This window comes from Callorhinus ursinus, unplaced genomic scaffold (assembly GCF_003265705.2).
Source record: "Callorhinus ursinus isolate GAN/ISIS: 27379988/994484 unplaced genomic scaffold, GSC_fseal_2.0 scaffold22, whole genome shotgun sequence".
Taxonomy (NCBI): domain Eukaryota; kingdom Metazoa; phylum Chordata; class Mammalia; order Carnivora; family Otariidae; genus Callorhinus; species Callorhinus ursinus.
Window position 1 is genome coordinate 13,791,512 of NW_027397084.1, and position 24,610 is coordinate 13,816,121.

The 24,610-nt window shown below is 34.3% G+C and overlaps 1 protein-coding gene across 2 annotated transcripts in view; it reads right to left on the minus strand.

Moving 5' to 3' along the window:
• Window positions 1–24,610, minus strand: part of BMP5 (bone morphogenetic protein 5) — a 110,398-nt gene that overhangs the window by 49,187 nt on the left and 36,601 nt on the right. For both annotated transcript variants that reach the window (XM_025890639.2, XM_025890638.2), the window contains exon 2: window positions 5,649–5,841. In XM_025890639.2, the coding sequence (XP_025746424.1) occupies window positions 5,649–5,841 (193 nt within the window). The remainder of the gene's footprint in view (window positions 1–5,648; window positions 5,842–24,610) is intronic.

Consider the following 24,610-nt stretch of genomic DNA (forward strand, 5'->3'; position numbering starts at 1 on the left):
ACACTTAGTGCATACTTACATCATAGTGCTTAGCACATTGTATTACAGTTATTAAAGTCTGTGTGCGGCAGGCCCACCACAGCCCCTAGCCCTCAGGCTATGAGCTTCTGAGATTTTATTTACTCGGCCTTATGTCCCTTGTGCTTGCTACATGGTAGGTGCTCAGCAAAAGCATGCCGACCTCAGCTGAATTATCTGGAAAATTCAATCATGTGGAAACCTCATTTCCCAATAATGCCAGATATATGAGGTGTGACTGAGGAGCAATGCCTTCTATATAGAATTTGGGGCTGTAAGCCTTATATGAAAAGATTAAATAAGTGAAATGATGCAAAGTGTGTTAACTTTTTACCAAGAAAAATAAAAATCTGGATAAATATCAGAACACTCCTTTAAATCGCACACATTTAAATATGAGTGGGAATAAATGGGGGAGGTGGGAGATGGTAGAACTAGAATATATTATTTTAAGACTTTTAAGTCTTGCTAAGATAAATACATGTGAAAGAGATGATATAATGGGTCTTTTAAAAAATTTTCATTACCTAAACACTGCCAAAAAATTCATATATTAGATGGTTAATGGATTAGAAAATGTCTTGAATATAAAAACGTATCTATAAAACATCAGTCTGAGTTACCTTGAGAATCCCCACTATAACACTCTTCTATAAGAACATTAGGGAAAGTGAGCTTTATGTATGTGAGATATATATATATATATATATACATATATATATATATACACACACACATTGTTGAATGCATTGTATTCAAGAATACAGTCTGCACTGACATTTCAATTGTTTCTGAGTTTAATTCAAAACACTAAGTAAAATACAATCCACAAGTCTGAAGATAGAAGTTTTACATAGAAACTTTAAGAGGTGACCCTAGCTTTGAAAATGGCCAGAAGTACTAGTTTCTTTTCCTACTTCCATTTTAGTTCTTGATTTAAGAAATATATGAAGCCATAGAAAATCAATACTAAACAAAATATAATAATAATTGGATTTCAAAAGTACTTTTTTTAGTTTTTATTTAAATTCTAGCTAGTGAACATATAGTGTAATATTGGTTTCAGGAGTAGAATTTAGTGATTCATCATTTACATAAAGTACCCAGTTCAAAAGTACTTTTTAAAACTGAAATTCTTTCTGTTTTAACTGTGATGACATGATATATAAATGAAGTATTTTTAATCTGTTCCTCCTCACTTTCAGAGAGCTAAAGTCAAGACTCCCAGTTGGCACAATAACTTCCCAAAGTATAAAGGAAATATATACATATATATATATATACACACACACACACACACACACAGATACTTATCTGTCTTCATTTTCTGTGGGGAAAAAGATGCCTTCTACGGCTTATTAAAAATAAGGGCCACTTATTGCTAAATGCTAGTGTTTTGTTTAGTTTCATTTTGGTTTGGTTTTTGCCCACCTCTACCTCGAGAAGCTGGGAAGGTTATTTTGTAAAGAAATGTGTAGCATGAAGTTGTTTCATTAACATCTCTGTCTCAACTATAATTATGCTTGTTTCTGATTATAAAAATAATGTTGGCTATAAAAATTTATCAAGTACACAAGGGGATAACAATTAAAATTTCAAACCCACCAGTCAGCAATAAACACTTAGTGCTTCCTTTTGATCTGTTTTCTACATGAATTTATTTAAAATTGGTATAATTATGCCTCATACTTTAGTCAAGTAATGTTATAGTCTGAGAACCTTTCAGTGTTATAAACACAATTTCTACTTGTTATATAAAGTATAGTATCTCCATTTTCCATAAAATGAAGTGTGATATCTTATCTTCTGTTTAACACTGAAATGTCCTCAATTTATGCGATTGCAAACAATACTGTAATAAACACTTATATGTGAATCTTTGTCCAATTTGTCTACATCTCTGATATTTCTGTATAATTCATAAATAACTAGTCTCCCATCTCCATCACTCTTCAACTGTATTTCAAAGAAGAGTTTGATTACTTATTTAACATTTTCTTTCAGGGACAAGTTCAGAGATAGCTTCCATGGTGTTGCTGTTAAGTTGGGTGATATTCATTTCATTATTAAACTTAAAAATGTACCAATTCCTTTGTTATGAATCAAAGATCAGGTGATTTTTTTATTAAATAAAGGCACCTGGCATCATATTACTTACTTTATCTTTACATAAAAATAGGTATCAGTATATGGTAGCTTTTGTTACTATAATAACCACCTGCTTTTGGTTCCCCTATGCATACAATCCTCTAAACCCTAGCAAAATAGTTGCTCCTACTGAGCTATATGAGTATATATTGACCAATGTATTTATCAAGTATCAACTATGGTCTTTGTACTGTGATAAGTACTAGTTCTTCCCAAATCATCTGAAATACTTTTGTTTTGTAATACTTGTTATTGTTCCATAATACTTATTATTGTTTTTATTCTTTTCATATTTGTAAACTGAAATCCTAAGATATACAGCAATCTCCCCATAGGGAAATTCCAAAGTCCATGCTGTTATTGCTATACATCGCTATTGTCTATGGTGGCTGAAATCCCACATAGAAACCTGAAATATTCTAAGAGGCACATGTACTGTTTCTATATCATCCATCCCTTAAATATATTTATATTTCTTTGGAACAAAAAGTAGAGGTGCAAAAAGTGAATCCTGAATGTATGACAAAGACAGGGCATTTTCTCACACTGTGGATTAATAAACCTCTAGTAATGAATGAATGTCTATTTCAAAGACAAGGAAAGAATTTTGCCAGAGATTCTCTCAGCTGATCAATAGTATATAAAATTGAAATGTAGGGTATACATGCGTGAGTTTGCATGTTTTGGAGATTGAAAAAGATAACTAGGAAAAAGCCAAAACACATTAGCAAAAACAAAACCCACAGAAAATAATAAGGATAGAATAAACCTACAGGATGATTCAGCAACAATACGTGATAGATTTCAAGAATGTCAACTTAAGAGAACTGAATTAATATGGAATCGAATTTACTGAATTGAACTTTTATAAATGCTATTCAGTAAATTGGATAACAACCTATGCAATCTATACCATCCTAGAGTTTAGAATGGCGAGCCAAGAGAGTACTTAAGATTTTAGAAATCATTTCTCAAAGATTTAGGGAAAATATCAAGGATATTAGGAAATCTTGGATGTTAGAATAGACCTAAACACATGTGAAAATAAGTAAAGACTTAGCCAAATTATACTCGAGAGTACTGAAAAAGCATGCAGATATAGTTGTAGAAACACTGAGAGCAGTATTTTTCAAACCAGGTATAATTAGAGAAATAGCAAAGTTCCAAGATAAACAAATGTCCCATCGTTTGAAGAAATTGAAATTTTCAAAACTGTGAAATCTGATAAGCTAAGCATCAACACCCATAAATATTCCCAAATGTATTACTCATAAAACTCAGCATGAGTTCATCAGGAATCAATCTATAAATTATTATCAAGAGTCTCTTCTAGTAGTCCTTTATTTTCATCATGATTATTATGTCTTAAATTATGCAATTCACATACTTGGAGAAAAGAGGTGAAAGAAAGTGAAACGGATGGCTAGTTCAATGGGTAACATTTAAAAATATCCTGAGCATATACAACAATAGAGTTAAATAAAAGTTAGGATTTTAAATTGTGATCAATGTAAAGTCTGTATTTAGAGTCAAACAATCAGTAAGTATACTCCAGAGGATAGAGACCTGGTATACCAGTGGTTCCTGTAAAAAACACTTGGGATATGAAATAACTAACTATAAATTCTGTATGCATAAATATTGTGAATGACCAAAAATGGAGATAATTCAAGTATTTTAATATATGTTAATAGAGTATTATCCCAATCATGGGTAATAATAATTTCAAAATTTTAATTTGTATCAAGCAAATTAGTGCTGAGGATTAAAAAAATATTTAAGACACTATCTTTTCTTTAATGGAGCTCACAATCCAAGAGTGGAAACAAACAGAAAAAGAAAATTACAACTAAAATATTGGTTAGTTATGGCAATATAATTAAATAATATTTGGAGTATAATTTTTAATTCTCATGACTTAATCTTATTTTTTTTAATTTTATCTATTTATTTGAGAGAGAGAGCACGAGCAGGGGCAGGGGCAGAAGGAGAGGGAGAAGCCGACTTCCCGCTCAGAACCCAACTACATAGGGCTCCATCCCAGGACCCGAAGGCAGATGCTCAACAGACTGAGCCACCCAGGCGAACCCTCTCATCACTTAATTTTAAAAGACACCATCATCATTTAGTATTAAAAAATACAATGTAGTATGCCAGGCTCTTTCTCTGACAAAAACAAGCAAAAAAACCCCAAAACTTAGTATACTTATTTTATAAATGAAACTACTGGATTGAGATTTAAACAAACAAACAAAAAATCTACCCATAGACAAATAGCTAGTGAGTGTTCAAGCTGAGAAAGGAACACAGATTTTTCTGCCTTGGATTACTGCTCTTAAAATAAGATCAGCATTTATTAAAGTCCATCCGGCTGAAACAGTGTTTCATGAGTATTAAGTGTTATACGACCCAAAGGAAAAGATTTCACAGTCAAATAATTTTGATGAAGACTAGGTTTCTTTACTCTAAAGCTTTCTTAAGACTTTAATATTCTGATGTGCACTGTGAATCTCCTAGAGAATGGTCTAACAGGTAGGATTTTCAAATGCATTTGACCTCAGAAGCTTTTTATTCTTTTTTCTTCATTGAGCATTATGAGGGGCTATTGTCCCATTGAGCACCCTTTTGGGAACTCTGGCACTCTTGAAGACCAAGAGAAATCTAAACATCAGAGACTAGAAATATTCAACAAGGAGAGGGAGGAGCCTTGGAGGGGACAAGATAGTTGTCTTTAAATATCTGTCTCATCAAAGAAAGACATACCATTTCACCAAAGGGAAGATCTAGATCTAATGAATGGAAGCTACTGGAGACAGAGCTGTCCAACAAAGGTGGCTTATCACCTATAAAGGTGTTACCCAAGAGACTTCTTCACTGGGGGAAAGGCCTGAGAACTACACTAAGCTTCTTTTCAACTCTTCTATTTGATGGTTCATTTGCAGTAATTATCAACTGAAGTTTTCATATATTTAGCATTTCAGGTTATCTGTCCATTTTTGCACCATTTGAATGAACCATTTTACAGACAGAAGACATACAGGTCAATGGTCAGAACCTGTTGCAAATGTAACGCCTTATATCAAAATACGCATAACAACACACAAGCAATTTACATTTATGCCAGGGTGAAATAAAGCTGCTCTCTTCTCTAACTTACAAAACACCAAGTTATTTAAATTATTTTAATTATCAATTTTACATGTGCATACTAAAATGGAAATTTTCTCATTTACAAAATGAGACAAGGGACCTGGGAAGCATGAAACCATCTAGTATACAGATTGGTGTCAGGAGGACGGAAAAGCTAGGGAATGTGGAAGGCATTTTTCAGATCAATTACTCTTATTTTCAATGTGTCTATACCTGGCTCTCAACGTCATTACATCCAAAGAAAACATGATTTGATAGATCACATGGATTATCAATGGCTTTTACTACAATTAACCTTTGTTTGCATAGTAAGTTAGATATGAAGTCATTACCTATTTGCATATTCCTTGATGATCTGATATATGCTAATCTTAATTGTTTCATTTTCAAATCGACTATTGCTCTGGTCCTTGTATATTCGGAATTCAGCTGCTGTCACTGCTTCTCCATGAGGAATTTGAGTCAGATCAAACCGGAATTCTTTGTAATGCCTTCGCTGGTGAGAAAAATCCTTGTCTCTTTCAACTGAAGAAGAAGAAAAAAAAAAAAAAAGGAAGGAAAAAAGTTAGTCCTTTATAAAATATGGAAATTAATGGTAAATTCTCCAGCTTTGAAAATGAAGACAAACAAGTAGGATATTATAAAACGGAGAAAACACTAGAACAACAGACCCATACATGTTTCCAGTGGAAGGAAATTCCACAAACCAACATTTAGTTCAAAAGCAATATAACCTCTGTGGTTTCATACAAATTCCTGGATCTTAAATAGAAAGGCTATCCAAAAATGTTTTAAAAAGCAAAGGTTATAAAATGATTACTAGTATGTATCAGGTACCAGAACACAGAAGGGTTCATACAGGGATTAGGAATACGTTATAGAAACCCCCAGGGTTCCAGGTGAAATCAGTGATGAGATTTAGCACACCTGAGGGAGGAAAATAGGAAGGACTGAGAAATTGCAGGCACATAAGGACTATGTTTATGACATTATAAAGGTCAAGTAAATAAAACAAATTTATGTTCACAAGAAAGATTACTTCTAAAACGCCTTCCCCAGAAGAATTTTTTTCTCCTTTTAGCAAATAAAATGTTCTTTTATTTTTAAAAATATTACACTTTTATTACTTCTTATAGATTGTTTAGTACAACCTCCTTACCCATGGTGCAGCATAAAGCCTTCCAAAGATCTCTGTCTGTTCTTACTCAAAATAGAGGGAAACATATTTTTCCCCTTCAACAACCTTCCTGCTAAATGAAGTCAGAGAACTTTTCCTCTTGGGAACATTATGGAATGTTGAAGAATTCAGGACAGTAAGTGTCAGGCATATTATTATATAACCTGGCTTTGTAAAATAGAGTATTATTTCATACAGTCTCTATCCACTGGGCACCAAACACCTTCTTAAGGAATTATCTATTCAAAGGACTCGTTTTTAGTCCTGCACTATCATTTGATGAAGTTATGTTTCTCAGTGTTGGTAGCTTTCTCAAAATCTCAGTTATCTAGTATACTACAGGACAGGATCACAAAAACCTCACTCCAAAGCACTGTGCACAATGTATCTCGTAATTACAGCCTGCAATCACACTTGTGCACGTTCTCAGTAATGTGTTTCTATTGCTAAAATTGTGTTGCAAGAAGATAAAAAAATGTATAAATTGTGTAAATGAATTCACAAGTTGAAAAAGTTTATGAAAATATCTTGAAGTGCTTCGTTGAAATCATATCAACACTGCTATAAATATCCGAAACTTGGGGTCCTAAACTAGAGGAAGGATTAAGATTAAGGAAGAGAGAAGAGGGTCATGCCCATCCAGGAATGACCGTGGAAGCCAAGGCTGCTAGAACTCTGTGTTCCATGGCCAAATGAGATCCATGTCCATGAAGAAGCTCATGACAAAGGAGTACATGATTCCTTGCCTTCATCCTTCAAAACAATCTTGGGCTTGTTTTCCCCAGGAGGAGGAGGTGGTTTAGGAGAGCAAGGAGCTCATCTCCACCCCTACCTCCCATACCTAAGCCAGCAAAGAAAAATATAAACCACACCTAGGGGCATTTTTGTCCTGTGGTGCTTGGCAAGGATGGTGCTCTTCAGCTGTCTGGCTCAAGGTGATACCACCTCATCTGACTTGTTTTGTTTTTTTTTAAATATCACTATCTTGGTCCTTGGACCTAAGAAAGGTCCAGTCCCAGGGAGATCATTCATCAACTTTTCCCTAAATAAGGAAGGTAATCTCATTTTTAGGATGCTATTTTGGTCCATAATTTTAAACTTCTTTTCTGTCTAAACTTCTACTGGCAATAGCATAGACTGGTATGAACACATGTCCCGTGGCTCTGTTTGCCCATTCTCCCGACTTAGCCATGTAAGAGGGAAAGCATAAGGGTAGAAAATGCCTACATCTAATAAATGAAAGTGACTTCAAACTTGCCATGTTAAAACGTGCCACAACTTTTGTTTACAGAATACTGAACCTAATTCCCTGCAAACCTGTTCTTTTCTGATTCTAAATTAAGTAGATGATATTATAAAACAGTATTTAAATAGCACTCATTATATTCTAGTCCTATTCTAAGCATTGTGTTAATATTAACATATTATACTTTGTAACAACCAGTGAGGTAGGTTCTACTATTATCCTCACATTGAAGATGAAGTAACTGAGGAGGCAGAGAGAATAAATACCCAAGAATATGAATCAAGCATTTGAGGCCACCAGGCTATGAAATCTGAAATCTCAGATTCACAAGTCCAAAATCCCAAAAGCTCTGAAAACTGAATGTTTGGCTTCAGGTTAATTTGGCAGAAGAACTGGAAATTAGCTGATTTGAGGCAACTTAAAAGTCTCTATTTATCCCACTTTATATAAATATTTATTGCTTTGCTGCAGAAATGTTCATGTGTTTGACTAGGTTGCACTGTTGCAGACTCTGCTTGAGGAGTTCCATATTTTATCATAAATGCACCAACCAGCCATTCAAAAATATATTTTTCTATTCTGAAAGTCAATATTTAAAATTCTAAATAACAATCATCGTGCAATTTTTCATTAACAATCAATTTTATATTTGAAATTTAGACCAAAAAAAAAAAAAACCCTATAGTCCTCAAAATAAGGCCTGAGACATGAGTTTGTTAGGATCCAATCTAAAGCATGCACCTGCATAATGCAAATAAGTATTGAATTCATATTATGGAAAGTCATCTACTGTTCTGGAATCCCTTGTGAGATGTTAGTATAATAAAGTGGAAAGCTAGAATTTCAGCTGTTATTATAAAATTCAGTTTTCTAATCCAGGCTATTTAACCTAACCCCTTAAGGGGGCAAATTTTCAAAGAGTTTAATAAAATTTTATATTAAATATACCACACAAAATAAAGTTGCAGTGCAGATTTGTCCTGTGACTCAAATTCTTATATCCTATTGCTTTGAATTATAATTGCACTAGTAAATGCCGTGGGACATGTTGGAGTGAATAATGGAATAAAACTTATATTTATATAGCCTTGCACTCCTAATGATGCTCACAAATATTCACAAGGTAATCTCAGTTACCTCAAAGAGCAAGGCTAGGGAGGTGTCAAATATTAATACCCCTAATTTAAGAATAAGAAATTGGGTGATGACAGCTAGGCGGTAACAGATGTCTGTCTTCTAAAGCTCATTATAAATCTTTGCTCAATGTCCATACCACCTACATAATGACATCCTACGGTTCTGTACTTAGAGACTAGTTCATAGCTAGTATATTTTTACAATGTTTCTCAGCAGCACGCAAAAAGGTGGAGAATAGGCTGGAGAATCAAGGGCTTGATCAACAATGGTTAATTAGCATCTAACACAAACAATGCTTGATTCAAAAAAGTCTTCTAATAAATACTGAACAGAAGAGTGTATGAATGGATGAAAATATGACTCTATCTCTTCACTAAGTATCATCCTGCTGCATTACCTGTTGAGGAGAGGCATGATAATTTCTTTAACTCTCATTTGTTTGGCACATACTTCATTTAATCCTCATACCTCTCTTATGTCTCCAAGTTTCTATAACTTGCCCAAAAGCCCACTATGAATAATTGGGAGAGAACAAATTTCATTCCACAGTCAAGAATGCAATTCCCAGGGTGCCTGGGTGGTTCAATCAGTTAAGTGTCTGCCTTCCGCTTAGGTCATGATCCCAGGGTCCTGGGATCAAGCCCCACATCGGGCTCCCTGCTCAGTGAGGAGCCTGCTTCTCCCTCTCCCTCTGCTGTTCCCCCTGCTTGTGTGCACTCTCTCTCTGTCAAATAAATAAATAAAATTAAAAAAAAAAAAGAATTCAATCCCCAAGCCCTCAACAACATAACACTGTGTTTTTTTCCTAGATGTGGTTTTGTTTTATCTCATTATCACTCAGCAAAGTTGATCTTTCAATGCTTTCATTCTCCTCTATGATGCTCCTACTCTAGAGAAGATGCCATACTTTCTGGACTCTGCTCATTCTTCTAGAAGTCAATCCCCCCAATCTTTATTGTAGTAAATGTTGTGTTATATTCACTTATTTAATATTGATGCTATTTCTTATCTAAGGAAATTTTTATGAATAAGCAAGTGATTGTATTCATAATTTGAATTAATATTATGTAACATCTGTATTAGCATGCAAGGTCACCCTTTTATTACAACCATATTTTAAAATAATTGTAACTGACCAGCTGGAACTTTCCATATTCCAACCTTTTCTCCACCAGACCTACTACTAAAACTATCCTCCCAAAACAGATGAAAAAGAACATACAGACATGTTTTATATCCCTTAAGTATAAGCTTACTATAGGAGATATCCCTGCCGTGTTTATATCTAATGATTTGGGTACATATTAAGCATTGTTTCACCATATATTACAGTGTCCTATAACCCCCCGCAGTTATAAATGGCTTGGAAAGCTTAAAAGATAAACAAATAAACAAGAAGATAATCAGGAAATATATACGATTTTTGTTTTTTTAATTCATATTGTATTAAATATTTGGGCCTCTTAATTCACTCTTTAATTTAAATGTTCTATCAGCTAAATCCCATGAGATTCCTCAATCACCTTTATCATTTCTAATAAAATCTGTATTGCCGAGTTAAAATATGTAAGACTCCATAAAATCATAATTACATTCCTATTGGGTGGTAGAAAAGACGCTCTTAATCACTGGACAAACAAAAAACAAACAAAAAAACAAAAACGAAGGCAGGAGGTTTAGCTCATTGAAAGCAGATCCAGATTTGTCAAGGGGATAGAATGACACATGTTAAAACATACTGAGGTCAGGAGGTTGACACTTTTCTCTAGTGAAGACCATTCCTTTATCCCACACCACAGACACCATTTCTCTGCTGTGAAGTGGAAAAGAGAGTTTGGGAACACACGTAAGTAGATTTAAAACACACATCTGTATCAATCAATTCACCTATGAAAATTGCATTTAAAAAGAGAACACAGTGACCTGCCCAGACTGCTATTTTCATATCTGCTTACATATCTAACAAGGTCCATAGGCTGTATTTTGCCAATGGCCATACATACAGTATGGCACACACTTCTCACACTACCAATGAGGATACATGCTTGTTTGGAAGATCGCTAGGTGTAAGCCAATGAATATCACCATAAAGGTTAAATAAGTCCATCAACATAGGATTGTTTACTTACCTAAGATGATGGTTGCCAACAGTGCGCCCTGCATAAATTAAAAACAGTTGCTTTCCTGCATATATATATATATATATATACACATATATATATATATATACAAACCCAGAGAAAATAAATCACCAAAAATTCAGCAAAATTTATACAGTTTACCACTCAAAACACAATCATAATGATGGTGGTGAATATTTGCTTCTAGGAAACACGTTTTTGTCTACTTCAAACATTTGTATCTATGTGAACTACCTGGAGCAAAAAAAAGCTCACCAACGCTGACAGAACCAGAGAATTTATTAATTATTATTATTTGGTTTTAAAAAGTGGCAACATCAAAGCATCCAAGAGGTAAAATATGAATCAAAAGATTCACATTCTATGAATAATGGGCTGACAGTAAAAAGAAACAGACAGTTAAACAGAAGCCCCAAACTACATTCTAAATGCTCTAAATTGCCAGTGTTTCGCAAAGATTAAGCTTCTCGTGTTTAAAGACAGTCACTGGAAACTTTTATTGCCGAGGTATAACTTAACAGAAGTTAATGACTGATTGCAGTCCCTCTCTTTCCCAGACACCTCTCTGAATGTCTTTATCATTAATAGAAATTGGATAGAAATGTCCCGATTAAAGATTTTCACGTCTAACATATCTGAAGAGTAGAATTAATTGACAGAGGATTGCAGTTTTATCTATGTAGTGATTTATCTGCAGTCTTCGGGAGATGCATTCACGGGCAATCAGTCTTAATCTCCCACACACGGGCTATAACTCGGAAGACACAAATAGAATCAGTAGCTGCAAGGCAAAGATAGCATTCTCCCAGGAGCCTAGCCCGCTGTTGAAGGAGTACAGATCATTGTTTGCTGCTGAGTGCAAAAAACATTAAGCGATTACTCATAGAATTATTACTTATCCGCATTGCATTTTAAAGTAAAAGGGGAAGAAAGCACAGATAACATACGACTACCAAGATGTATGACTTCACAAGACATCCCTCACGGGCTAGTCCAGTGAGAAACACAAGCTGGTCCCATAGAGGCCTATTCATTGATCAGTGAGCGCACACGCACATGCTCCTTTGAATGGATAACCATTCCAGAGAGTGTGGTAAACTCCAGATTCCAGAAACCCTAAGAGCCTCTTAACACCACCGTAATGCTTGACCTGAAGGAGGGAAAACTGTCGCCCTGAATGTATTGTTTCAAAGAACAATTTCAATTGGCTTTCAAATGTTCTGTAGTTAAAATGCTCTTACTTGTACTCATAAATGCTTCCTGAATTCAGTTTTATAGAGAAGGAAATCCCAAAAGAAAGGTGAGATGGTTAAATACTTTAAATATTTTAAGGAAATGGCCAAACAAATTGGTTTCCTGAATCAATGTCAAATACACGTAATTTTGAAATTTACAAAATTTAATTAATGGTCCAATATCTAAATGTTGTTTTGCTTTAACAAATATAAGCAATTTAGGAACACAAAGAATTCAACCTTTTACAAAGAGAGCTTGGAACTGGGGTGAAGATGATGTGTGTTCTACTTGCCCTCAGACTGGATGAGCCCAGCACTCAGCCCTCAGTAGTTATTTAGATTACTATAATGATAACAGCTTTACAGATTAGGCATTGGCATGAACATGGATATATTTCATAATAATAAATTAAACAATAATAACAATAAGTTAAATAATTTTTATTTGATAAAATTAATATATTTCAAATTTTTTTCCTTCTCCCTTATTGGACTCAGTCCATCTCCTGGCTGTCAGAGGCTGCTTTTCTTTTTCTCATCTTCCACATATACTCACCTTGATAATCATCCTAAAAATAGCTACTGTATGACTTTTCCATTTGTTCAATCCCAAAATATTTATTGGATAACTGCTCTGGGCCAAATCCTAAAAGCTAAGGAGATATAAGAAGAAAAGAGATGGGAGCTCAGGATGAGAAAGAAAGACATGGAAAAGTACCATTGGGACACAACTGTGTTGAGGCTACTGGGGATATGTGTAATATAAGGCAGAATAAAAAAGGAAAGAACAACACATTGTATATAGGATGCTGCAGGAGGAGATCATTTTGAGCTTGGTCTTAAAAAAATTTTATCAGGTAAAGCGTTCATATCGATGGAAAGAGATTTGAAGGCTATGGCCAAAGTAGTGAATAATAAATAGTTCATTGTCATTGCACAATATGGAGTCTAGGAGGTGAGCAGTAGAATCTGAGGAATAGTAAGAGTTTACTGGGAATGGATCAATGTTTTCCACTCTTCCCATCCCATTGGTGCATTATGTATTCTAATAGTTGAAGACATGAACTTATATTTTTGTAATCAATATCACAGGCAAGTATATAGTCAACACTCGATCTTGAAAGAGAGTTGGATGAGTTAATGACTCCTTAATAATCCTCTCCCTTTCCTAATTTGATGGTTCTCCTCCCCCTGTCCTCTAACTAAGATGCTTTTCCCATTTTCAGAACTCCAAATCCTACCTCTACTTAACATCTCCAGTTCCAGGGTGCCTGGATGGCTCAGTTGGTTAAGCATCTACCTTCGGCTCAGGTCATGATCCCAGGATCCTGGGATCCAGCCCTGGGTTGGGCTCCCTGCTCAGTGAGGAGTCTGCTCCATCCCCTGCTTGTGCTCTCTCTCTCTCTCTCTCTCTCTCTCTCTCTCAAATAAATAAATAAAATCTTAAAAAAAAAAATCTCCAGTTCCAATGCCACAAACACCACTTTGAAAATTTCTGTCTACATTAATTTCTCCCGCTAAGAACCCCACAGCACTTTTTCTATACCTCTCTTTAGATAATGGACATGACATAATTAAGAGTGCTGGATTTGAAGTAAGAAAAACTTGAATTCAATCTTATTTACCTAACATAGTAAAGAGTGTGATATTAGGGAAAGTGATTCAACATCCCTATGCCTTTATTTATCCATCTTTAAAATGAAGGTAGATGATAAAATGCTCACTCCAGTGTGTTGTAAAGGTTAAATGATATTTGAGAGAGTCTTAATGTAAGTGCCTGGAACACAGCAAGTTCTCAAAAAGCAGTAGATATCCTATTAATCACTTTCCACTTGCATTGTAATTATTATGTCACCCCATGGGTAAGACACTTTAGAGAAATATCCACATTTACATTTTCTTCTTGTTTTGTTTCTTATCTTTATATTCCTGCATAAACTCCAAACAGGATTTTTTATATGGGAAATGATCGATAAAAGTTTAATTATAGAAAATTGCTACCTGTCCTAAAAAAACACAGCCATTTTGATCATCAAAACGTCACTTTGTTTATCTGGAATATAGGTATATTAATAAAAGGGATTAATATATTTTTTAATTCATTATGGTGGAGTTAAAATCTTTCAGGCTAGAGCTAGACTTTTACAAGAGTGGACAGAAAATAATTGTATTTTCTTGATACCCTGCTTGGCTATTTCACATGTGCAAGGTAGAGAAAGAACACAGTTGCTCATATTTTGACATTCAGATATTACCCATAATCTAATCAAATTTACTGATTCTGACACATCTCTTTAAGGGAGTCTGAGAGTCTCTCAGTTATTTTTACCCCTGAGGACAACAATACATCATAAAGCACAAAAAATATTTTGTTATTGTTTTTATCATGAGTATTTTATACAAGAAATTATGAGTTGGAATTTAAAACAAAGTTCATCTTCTGTGGATTGGATATTAATATTCAACTTCAAAAATTAGTTTAGAGTAAATACAGAATACCTGACTAATTCACTTTGTGTAATAAGAAATGATTATTTAAAGATGAGTGAGTATATTTAGTATATAAATAATGGATTTCAATCACACTGTGTACAAATATTTGAGAAAAGTTTGTGTTTGCCTATAAGAAGTCAACATAAAAGTACAGCTGTCTGATAATCACCTCTTGGTAAATATTTAGTTCCCATGTTTTCTTTAGTAGAAAAATCTGTGGGTTTTATAGATTGCCTGGCAGCTAGAGGTCAACCATTCTAATCTCACCAGATTTCACTGAATGACCTCGTGAATTCTTCTGTTCCATCAGTAAAATAAAACAGTCCATTTTTAACCACCTGAAGGTGACAAAGGTTACAGTAAGTCGGTATACGGCAAAGAACCTTCCTTTACATCTTGAATATAAAGCAATGATAGTTTATCTACAGTGAATACTTGTGGTTATCTGACAAAAACAGGTCAAAGGTTTTGTGAGTTTTCTTCTGAAATTGCTCAGTGCCTTCTCTAATGACTGATAATTGAAAACAGAGACTGGGACTACACAATGTGGTGGGTGACAGATAAGCAGTAGATTAATGCCAATACTTGGTTAGAAGACACTAAGAGGTCAGAAGTCACAGGAATTAACTCTTGTGCTACTGTGACAACACAGACATCAAAAGTCTATTATCCCTTCAACAGCCCTTCCCCAAGCCTTAAATCTATTCTCACTTCCTTTGGTTATAATTAAGAGATAATTTTGATGTCATTGTATGCATGATCTCAAACTGAAGCCACTCACCCTAAGTGTACCAATCGTCAGGGTTTGCATATCTTTATTTATATAATAAAGATTTTTTTCATATCACATTTTTGATGTAGTCAGTGCTCTTTTTGGAGAATTTTAGAAACCTTGTTCCCAGCAAAAAAGAATTGTATTTAATGGGAAGAAAGAAAAACTAGAATAAATTTGTTCAGAATTTCTCTATGGGGGTAAAATGAAGAAGGTTTCAGAGTTTGCATAGTATGAAAGACATGAGAATTTTTGTAGCTGAACATATAAATGTCTTTCTCAAATTTAGTGCTTTAAATTTTAAATTGATACAATACCTTTAATAGACTTCACTCAAGTTCAATCTGCAGTTCAGTCTGTCATTTTGAAATAAAAGCAAACTACGAATTGCTTCCAACAAATGGGTTGCATCAGTGAAGTTTGGTAGATGGAAGGAGGTCACAGAGAAATGTGATTGTTTTTAATGACATATAAGGTTACTAGACACATAATTACATACTTGTATAGGTTTTTAAGCAGAGGAATAGAATGATATACAAGAATATATTACACATACACTCTAATATAAGGGTAGCTGATCCGTCTGCTTAGGCAAGACCATAAGTAGCCTTTGGTGGCCCATGTTTGTTTCCTAAGAAGTGTGTATTTGCTGTCTGTCTCCCTCACTAGATTTTAAGCTTGACAACAGTAACACTTTTGCTTGGCTCATTGCTGTACACTCGACTCCTACCTCAAACTCTGGCATAGAGTACGTGTTCAGTATACATGTGGAATGAATGAATGTAGGAATGTATGTCAGCTTCTGGTTCTCTTTTTGGTTGGTTGGTTGTTTCAGGAGGGATAGTATGTAGACCCTGTTAATCCAACTTAGCCAAAAGTGGAATCCTTCAATCATGTACTCCTTTTTTTTTTTTTTTTTTTTTTACTGTTTCACAACTATTTTTAATTTAACAACATATCATGGACATCTTCTCAAACCGTAGACATCTTTCTATGTAAATGTGTATAGAGTTGTCTCATTCTTTTTTTTTTATTAACATATAATGTATTATTTGTTTCAGGGGTACAGGTCTGTGATTCACCAGTCTTACACAATTCACAGCACTCACCATAGCACATACCCTCCCCAATGTCCATCACCCAGCCGCCCCATGTCTTCCATCCCCCCCACTCCAGCAACCATTTATTCTTAAATGAGCCCTGCTTATATTACAATATAGTATTTTCCTAATTATATATTCCTTTTTTCCTTTCTTCTTTGAAAGGAATTCAAATAAACAATGATAACTTAGAATTTTAATGTCATATATTTATTTTCAGTTTCCACTAGCTATCTTAAAACTTAAAAATACATGCTAGACTAATAGAATCTCTATGGTTCTTAAATGGACATATTACTCTTGAGGAAGGAGGAAAAGGTAATAGATAAATTAAATAGCATTGCTCTCATTTTACGGTTATTAATAAAATTATATTGAAAATAATTTCCAGAATTAATCATGTGGTATAGAAGGTAATATTTATGCAGTTTTGGAATATAATTCATATATTCTCATTGATTTTTCTCTCTACAAAAATGCTTAAGAATTTAATTTTTCTACTATATATATAAAATATGTATATAAACATATATATATAATATATATAACCAAGTCTTTGGTAACATGTTCATAATTGTTTAATCTTCTTCCTAAATTATTGAAAATAGTTGCTCCCTTCGAAAATATGCTTTGTTTTTGTTAGTTACTTTTCTGTTAAAAAAAATATAACTGTTTCTTTTTGGTATGTTTTTCTAACATCCTCCTTGAAAGTAAAAATTCATTCCATCAGTCTGTACGTTTGCAGATAGTGCATAACTTGCTTAACATTTCTTTATAGCACATTATTAAAATGGCGTTAGATGAATCTATACACTGTATTATAAGATATTTTCTATAATTGGAGACCTACTTCAGAACATGTGTTAGATTTAATAAAGATGTAACAGGTGCCAAAATCAATAAAGAAATCATACGCTCTTCCCACATTTATTGAATGAGACCATACTGTAATTAGAGTCAAGGGATCCTTAGTGGTCTCAGGTCACAGAGTATTCATATGAATAGTCTCATATTTTGGTTGATCTGGTTTCACACTCCTGGGCTTTTCCTTTGTATTGGGATTTCAGGTCAACCACAAAACTCAGAGCAAAATTCATCACTGAGCAGTATCTGGTTTTGAGTTCAAACTATACAAATCCTCCAAGTTTCTTAAGATGCACACCTGGAAGAAACAATAAGTCTTCTGAGATCCAAGTCAGACTGTCTCATTTAGATTCAAATTTAACAACTTCCTGAGTCTCCAATCCAATTTTATATCAATTATCAGATGGCCCATTTGTTGCTAAAATTTGACGTGTTTTTCATATTATTTAATAATTCATCCAACTAACCCATATGTACTGTTCCATAAAGAACCAAATTCGGCAATAGGAAAAGCTAAGGACCAACCTTATTTCAACCACACATTACTCAAAAATGTCAGAAACTGATATCTAGTACTTCCAGAAATGAGTATGATGAGTTTGGGGTTAAAATAAGGATACCTGAATACTAGATGTTTAAGAAGGAGGTGGACTCTTAGATTGCTCTCAACATCTGTGCTGCTCAGTGACTGCTTTTCCCCACTGAGCCTCAGTTTGGAAATTTTCTGGAGAGAGGAAATGGTGGCATCAGCAGATGTCTATAGTGAGAGTGTGGTAGTATCCTGAAAACAGAGAAACTGGACAAACTTATGCATACTGAATGCTGAGTTCCCAAGCCTCTTTCCCCTATTTGGTTCCCATAATATTTGACAGCCAGGCTTGTACCTTGCAGACAAGAGAATGAAAGAGTCCTCTCATTGAAATCTCACCATTCCAGAAGAAGGACTAAGTCTCCACAAAATGGCAAAGGAAGAATATCTTAAGGAGAGAATGATACTGACAAGTTCCACCCATATGTGAAAAGTTTATCAGCTTTTTAATCTCTCACTATTAACTAAGAACAGAGAAACAAAAAGATCACTAGTTAGCTGAGAAAATTCTCTACCTTCAAATATAAAGACAAAGTAGCTCGTTAAAAGAGGAATTTGAAGGAACTTAAAAAAAAAAGCAAACTACTAAAAAACTACCATAATATCCTTTGAGAGCTAAGAGAAGATACTGCATTCATGAAACAAGAAGAAGATGCTGTAAAACAAAAAACACATATTCATTGCTAGAACATCTCTTGTAAATAAAGCTAAAATCAATCTCAGTTTGAAATATTAAGTTGAAAAATTCTTCAAAACGGAGAGAAATTAGTCAAAGTCAAAGGAGTGCAAAACAGAACAGTAGAGGAAGACTAAACAAAGAAGAAGGAGAAAGAAAATGATGAGTCCAGAATTGGCCCCAGTAGTCATGATTCCATAAAGAGAGATGGGGGGGGAAGGGAGGAAATTATCAAAGAATTAATTCAGTTCACTGATCAAAATCAAAGAATTAATTCAGTTCACTGATCAAAAGTGTAACAGTTTCAGGACTGAAAATGTCTGCTTTGTGGACAAAGATTCTCCGAGCTTCCAGAGACAAAATACAAATCACGTACGTAGGGACCCATGAATCAAAATGGATGCTAACCGCTCAAAAACAACACTGCAATCTAGAAGACAAAGGGACAAATGCCTTCAAAATCATGATAAAAAATTATTCCCACCCTAGAATTCCAGACTCAACTAAATTAGCCATCAAATATGAAGGTATAATAAGGATGCTTTAAGACATGGAAGGTATCAAAAATCTGATTCCCAAAAGCATTTCTTCGGAATTTCCTACACAAGATGCAATTCAGCAAAATGAAGTAAGCCAGAAAGAAAATGAAAGCATGGGCCACAGGAAAAAGGAGGTTTAACACAAGAGAAACAAAGATAATTCCCAGAATGATTTTGAAGGGAGATCTCAGGATCACAGCTGTGCCTCAGGCACTCGGCAAACAGTCCATCTTGGGTGTGACTCAACAGAAAGATATGTGAGGGCTAACATCACAAAGTTGGCATTTCCCATTCATACTCTTCTTTGAACCTGACAAAGTTTAGGTGATCCCAAACCAGACTAGTACCGATAAGTAGCTCTCCTGACATATATTTATAAAGTTCCTGCTCTCTTCTGAAAGTCCCACTGCCTGGGTCCTCTGAGAAGAGTCACTTCCTCTACAGTAATGTTTTTTGTTTTATGTTGTTGTTGGTTTTTTTTGTTTGTTTGTTTGTTTGTTTTTTTCTTTTTTGACTTATACCTCAGAGCTGTATGCTGACCATGGTGAGCCTAGAAGCTGAGACTACGGAAAAGCTTATACCTTCTCACTGTGTTTCAGTTGACCCGGCCTTGCTACACTCCACCACCCCCTCCCCCTGACAAATTCCCAGGGAACTATCTCCTCAGAAAGGGGCCTTTAGAAACTGTCAAGCAAACTGCACCACAATTTTATTCAGAGGCTATGTTTAGCTCATCTTCTGGAAACATTTACCTAAACACTTTTACTTAAATATCTAGCTTGGTACTTTGTATTACTTCTAATAGCAATTGGCTTTATATTTACTTATATGTGAAATATATCTGATTAAATAGAAAATATGTAATCAAGAAAACAATAATGTATCCAAGTTCATGTGTATAATAGTAATCCATGGAGCAGTTTCAAATCAAGAGCTGCCCCCATCAGTACCTCTTAGGAAACATTCCAAGAAGCTACAAAATTGCTTTTTGAACTTTGATATTTATGCTCTGCCTCAGTGTTTATACTAATTCCAAAAATCTACTTTTCTAACTTTTCCTGTGGATGTCTTTCCTTTAAAATAAATCACAGAGTGATTCGGAGTATTTAACGCTAGGGAGCATTTTCAGTAATCCTCATGGCATTGATTACAGTACGGGATGTTTAGACTCTGCAAAATGCAAAGTGTTATTTCTACCATCATATCTAAGTATACCACGAATTGCTCTTGTATAGAAACAGAAAATACACTTAAAGTTCTATTTTATTTTCTCATCCCTTGAGACGTGATCACAACGGCAAGTCAGGCATCACCCTGAAAGCATATAAACATCCCTAAGCAGTCTATTCCACATTGTTCTTAATACACAGTGACAATAAAAGCCATCTCACAGCTAAGATATGTTTCACATATTTCCAGTTATAACTAGCTTTCTTCTTTTTTGCTTTTGCAGGAAACATGCTAAAGCTGAAAACAGTGATGTGAATCCTCATTAAACAGGCGAGAGCTGACGATGATAATGGAAACCGTTAAAGGGACTCATTTGAAAAAGACACTGCATGCATCTGAGAGAGTAAGGGATTAGCAAACTCATTAATAGTCATTTCCTAATAAATTCAAGTAAGGGTTGTCACAGAACATGTAGGCAGAACAGCAACCTCAGAAGAAAAAAACAAAGTCTGTGGCGTTAACTATATTAATGACGGCACAGAAATTAGAAGCTATAGTGTCCCCTTTTTTACTCAAAGTCATACAGGATATTCTATACTAAGTCATAAAATCCTAATGAATTTATGAAACTTAGGTAGATATTTAATAGCTTTATAATATTCAGAGAATCAGTGATAATCATGATTATAAAAATTATAATTAACATTTATGAGACATTATGTGACATTATGCTAACTGTACATTGTCTTATCCAATATAATATGTATTTTGTGAAAGAAGAAAGAGAAATTCAGCTAGCATTTATTGGAAGTTTATTATCCAGCCACCACTTTAGGTAGAGAATAGTGGTGGGAACAGAAGGGAGAAAGGGGGGTAGAGAAAGTTATTTTCCTACAGGCAACTGGCTAATTGCTCTCTGAGGTGGTTGGATTCTAGAAAAAAGTAAAGATTGCAGAAAATAACATGAAATTAGTGTTAATTAAATTAGAGCATTTTTTCCATCTATGATTAATGTCTTGCTTGTTAAAATATGAAATTGTCGGTTCTCTTAAAGCCATTTCAGGTTAGATTTCAAGAACAGGTACTTCCTTTCCTCTGTCCTTGAATCTTGCCTTTCATTCACTCCTGGTTATATTCTGAGAAAAGAATTAAATAAAAGTAAATGTTATCTACATCAGCTTGATAAGTAAAATGACATACTCAGGTGTTTAACATTACTTGCTTCTTGTCTCTAACATAGAAGCCTGTCTTTATCTTTTTAAGATTCTGAAATGTCTCAGAGGAAAATCTGCACTCAGCTGGTCCATGTATTTCTTTTTTTCCAGGTCTATATTCCATTCACTGAGATTATAGCTATAAAAATTCAATCAACTATCATGTTGTTGAACCTTCACATGTGGCAGATGCTATACTATGTCTTATGGGGAATGCAACTCTCCAAAAAAAAGTGAAATTCATACTTTATATACCCTCCTTGATATATTTTTTAAAAATAAATAAAAGAACATGTTGAAATTGATAGCACAGATGAGATTTCAGAAACAGAGTCTAGATTTACTCTTTACTACTATATTACTTTGTTTGGTATACCAAACAAATGGTACAAAATCCAGGATGCAGTTAGTCTGAGGTAACTTATTTGTGAACTAGAAGTCCCTATTTAGTATTTTGACACAACGCATTTGCAGGGAAGCATTTACTTTATACTTAATATACCATCTAAAAAATAATTGCATGAGAACAAAGACCCTGTCCCCAAGTCCCCCACCAAATTCCCAACAGTTGACAAGATAAGAAAATTCAAGATTTCATCAAAACCTTACAAAAGCAAGTAACACGGATGGGACAAAATTTCCTAACTGAGCAGGCATCATCTTTTTGATTTAAAATCATCAAGGGGAACAGAATACATATTATAGACGCTACTGCTGTGCTTAAGACTAAACTACATTGTTCAGGGCTCAGGGTTATATAGTTCTATTTTACCATCTCTCTGTCTGAGGCTTGGATTCTGTCCAACTTCCAGTAACCCATTTTTCCTTTCTAGAATGCCAACTATAGCCTTCATTGTGTTCAAGAGGAAAGGCAACAGATAGAGCAGATTTGCAACACTTGAAAAACACTTCAGTGGCAAGGGACTAAGAAAGGAATTTTCGGTCAGAAACTATTTGGGGGACAGTGTTACAAACAGTTTCGATTTAAATTCAAAACCAAAGTGAGAGTTTAAGCAGCACTTGTTTAGGACTAAAGAATAGGCATATAACCTACATCACTGTTGGTATGTTTTCACTAGGTTTTAGCACAATTAAACAGTTAATTTGTTCTCTCCTAAATATTGTATAGAATGATAAGACCATTTCATTATCTATTGAAGTGTAGGATACATGGCTCAATTTCAAAACAAAACAAAATAAAATTAATACATGTGTGAACTTGACCAAGATTCTAAAAGCACTCATAAAAATAGCAGAGAATAAACAATTATTAAATACATAATTACAGGTAGTGTTTCCTGAGCTTTTAAAGTTTGCCATGCAATGAATTAAAGGCTATAAATGCATTTTTAAATTCAGTACTATATAAAGTCCATAACTAAAATTCAAAATAATCTTAAAAGTGACTGTTACTGAATTTTTGCAATAAAATTATTAACATTAGGAAGGAGTAAACATTAACCAAATCCTGGAACATGTACATACAGAGAATTATTTTGCAAAGAATAGAGAGCCTCTTTCAAAAGCAAAAACAAACAAAAACCTTCCCCCATCACTCTCAAGGGATTTAGGTCCAGAAGTAATAGTTTCATTGTTCGGCATAAAAATCTGACTTGATAAGTCTCGGTGAATCTAGTTTGTGATGAATCATTACTAAGAATGAGATTTTTGCCTACTGACTTTGTAGACTCCTGGTTGATCGTCTCTAGGCTGCAGAGACCTTTACCCCCTTCACACACACACGTAAGTAGGTATCACCAGGAGACCTCCCAGATTATCTAGTTTGCCCTCCCACCCCAGACTGGTGCCAACTAACACATTCCAGAGAGTCCTGGACAATTCTGGACTCACCCAGCTGTACTTTTATAATTTCTTGGTCCAGTGTGAAACATCAACATTAGGAAGTTCAGAGATCTGTCCGAAATACCTACTCACACTACAGTTTAAACACATTTCTTATCTTGAACTTGGGGGATATAAAAAATCAAATCAGAAGAAATATTGTGGAAGACTAAAATTAACTAATTATAGACAAAGTTCTTCACATTTCTAAGGTATAATTCTATCCAATGTGCTCTTTTTGGTATTGAAAGTATGGGAAGAACTTCTGAAAATTATGTAACTACAAGTGTTAAAATAATCCTTTGTTATCTTACAAAATACAACTATTCTAGATAGGTGATGGATGGATAGAGAGAGATGGATATTTAATTTGGGCTAAATCATTCTAGTCTTTTTAGTTTGTCTCATTAAAAGCTACTTTAAAAACTTCTGCGGGTGTTCTCCAGATCTGGGCCACCTCCAAGTTACTCATGTTTTGTATCTGTTCATTCTCTAAGTACACTAGGTATTATACAATTTTGTGAATATATCATAACATACCTAGAGTGGATAAATCTATTGATTGACAGATATTTGGGTCATTTCAAATTCTAGCATATTATAAATAAAGCTTCTATATATATTCTAGTAAAAGTCTTTTTGTGAACATAGATTTTTTTTTTAATGTCTCTTGAATAAATACCTAGAAGCACAGTTGCTGGATCTTACATGTATTTTTAGTTTTTCCAAAAACTGCCAGAAAGTGTACCAAAGTAGTTGTACCATCTTGTACTCCCACCAGCAATTCATGAGTGCTCTAGCTGTGCTGCATCTTTACCAACATCAGGTGCTATCTTTGTAAATTTTGCTATTTTAGTCAGTGTATATTTTGTTTACATTTCCTTAATAGCAAATGAAATTCAATACTTTTTCATATGTTTTTGCCATTTATAAAATGTTTTTGCCGTTTATATACATTTTCATAAACGTTTCTTATACATTCATAAACATATTCATGTTCTTTGCCATTCATTGTTGGTGAAGTGCCTATTCAGTCTTCTCATCGATATACTATTGTATGGTTTAGCTTATTATTGTTTGTAGGAATACAATATTCATT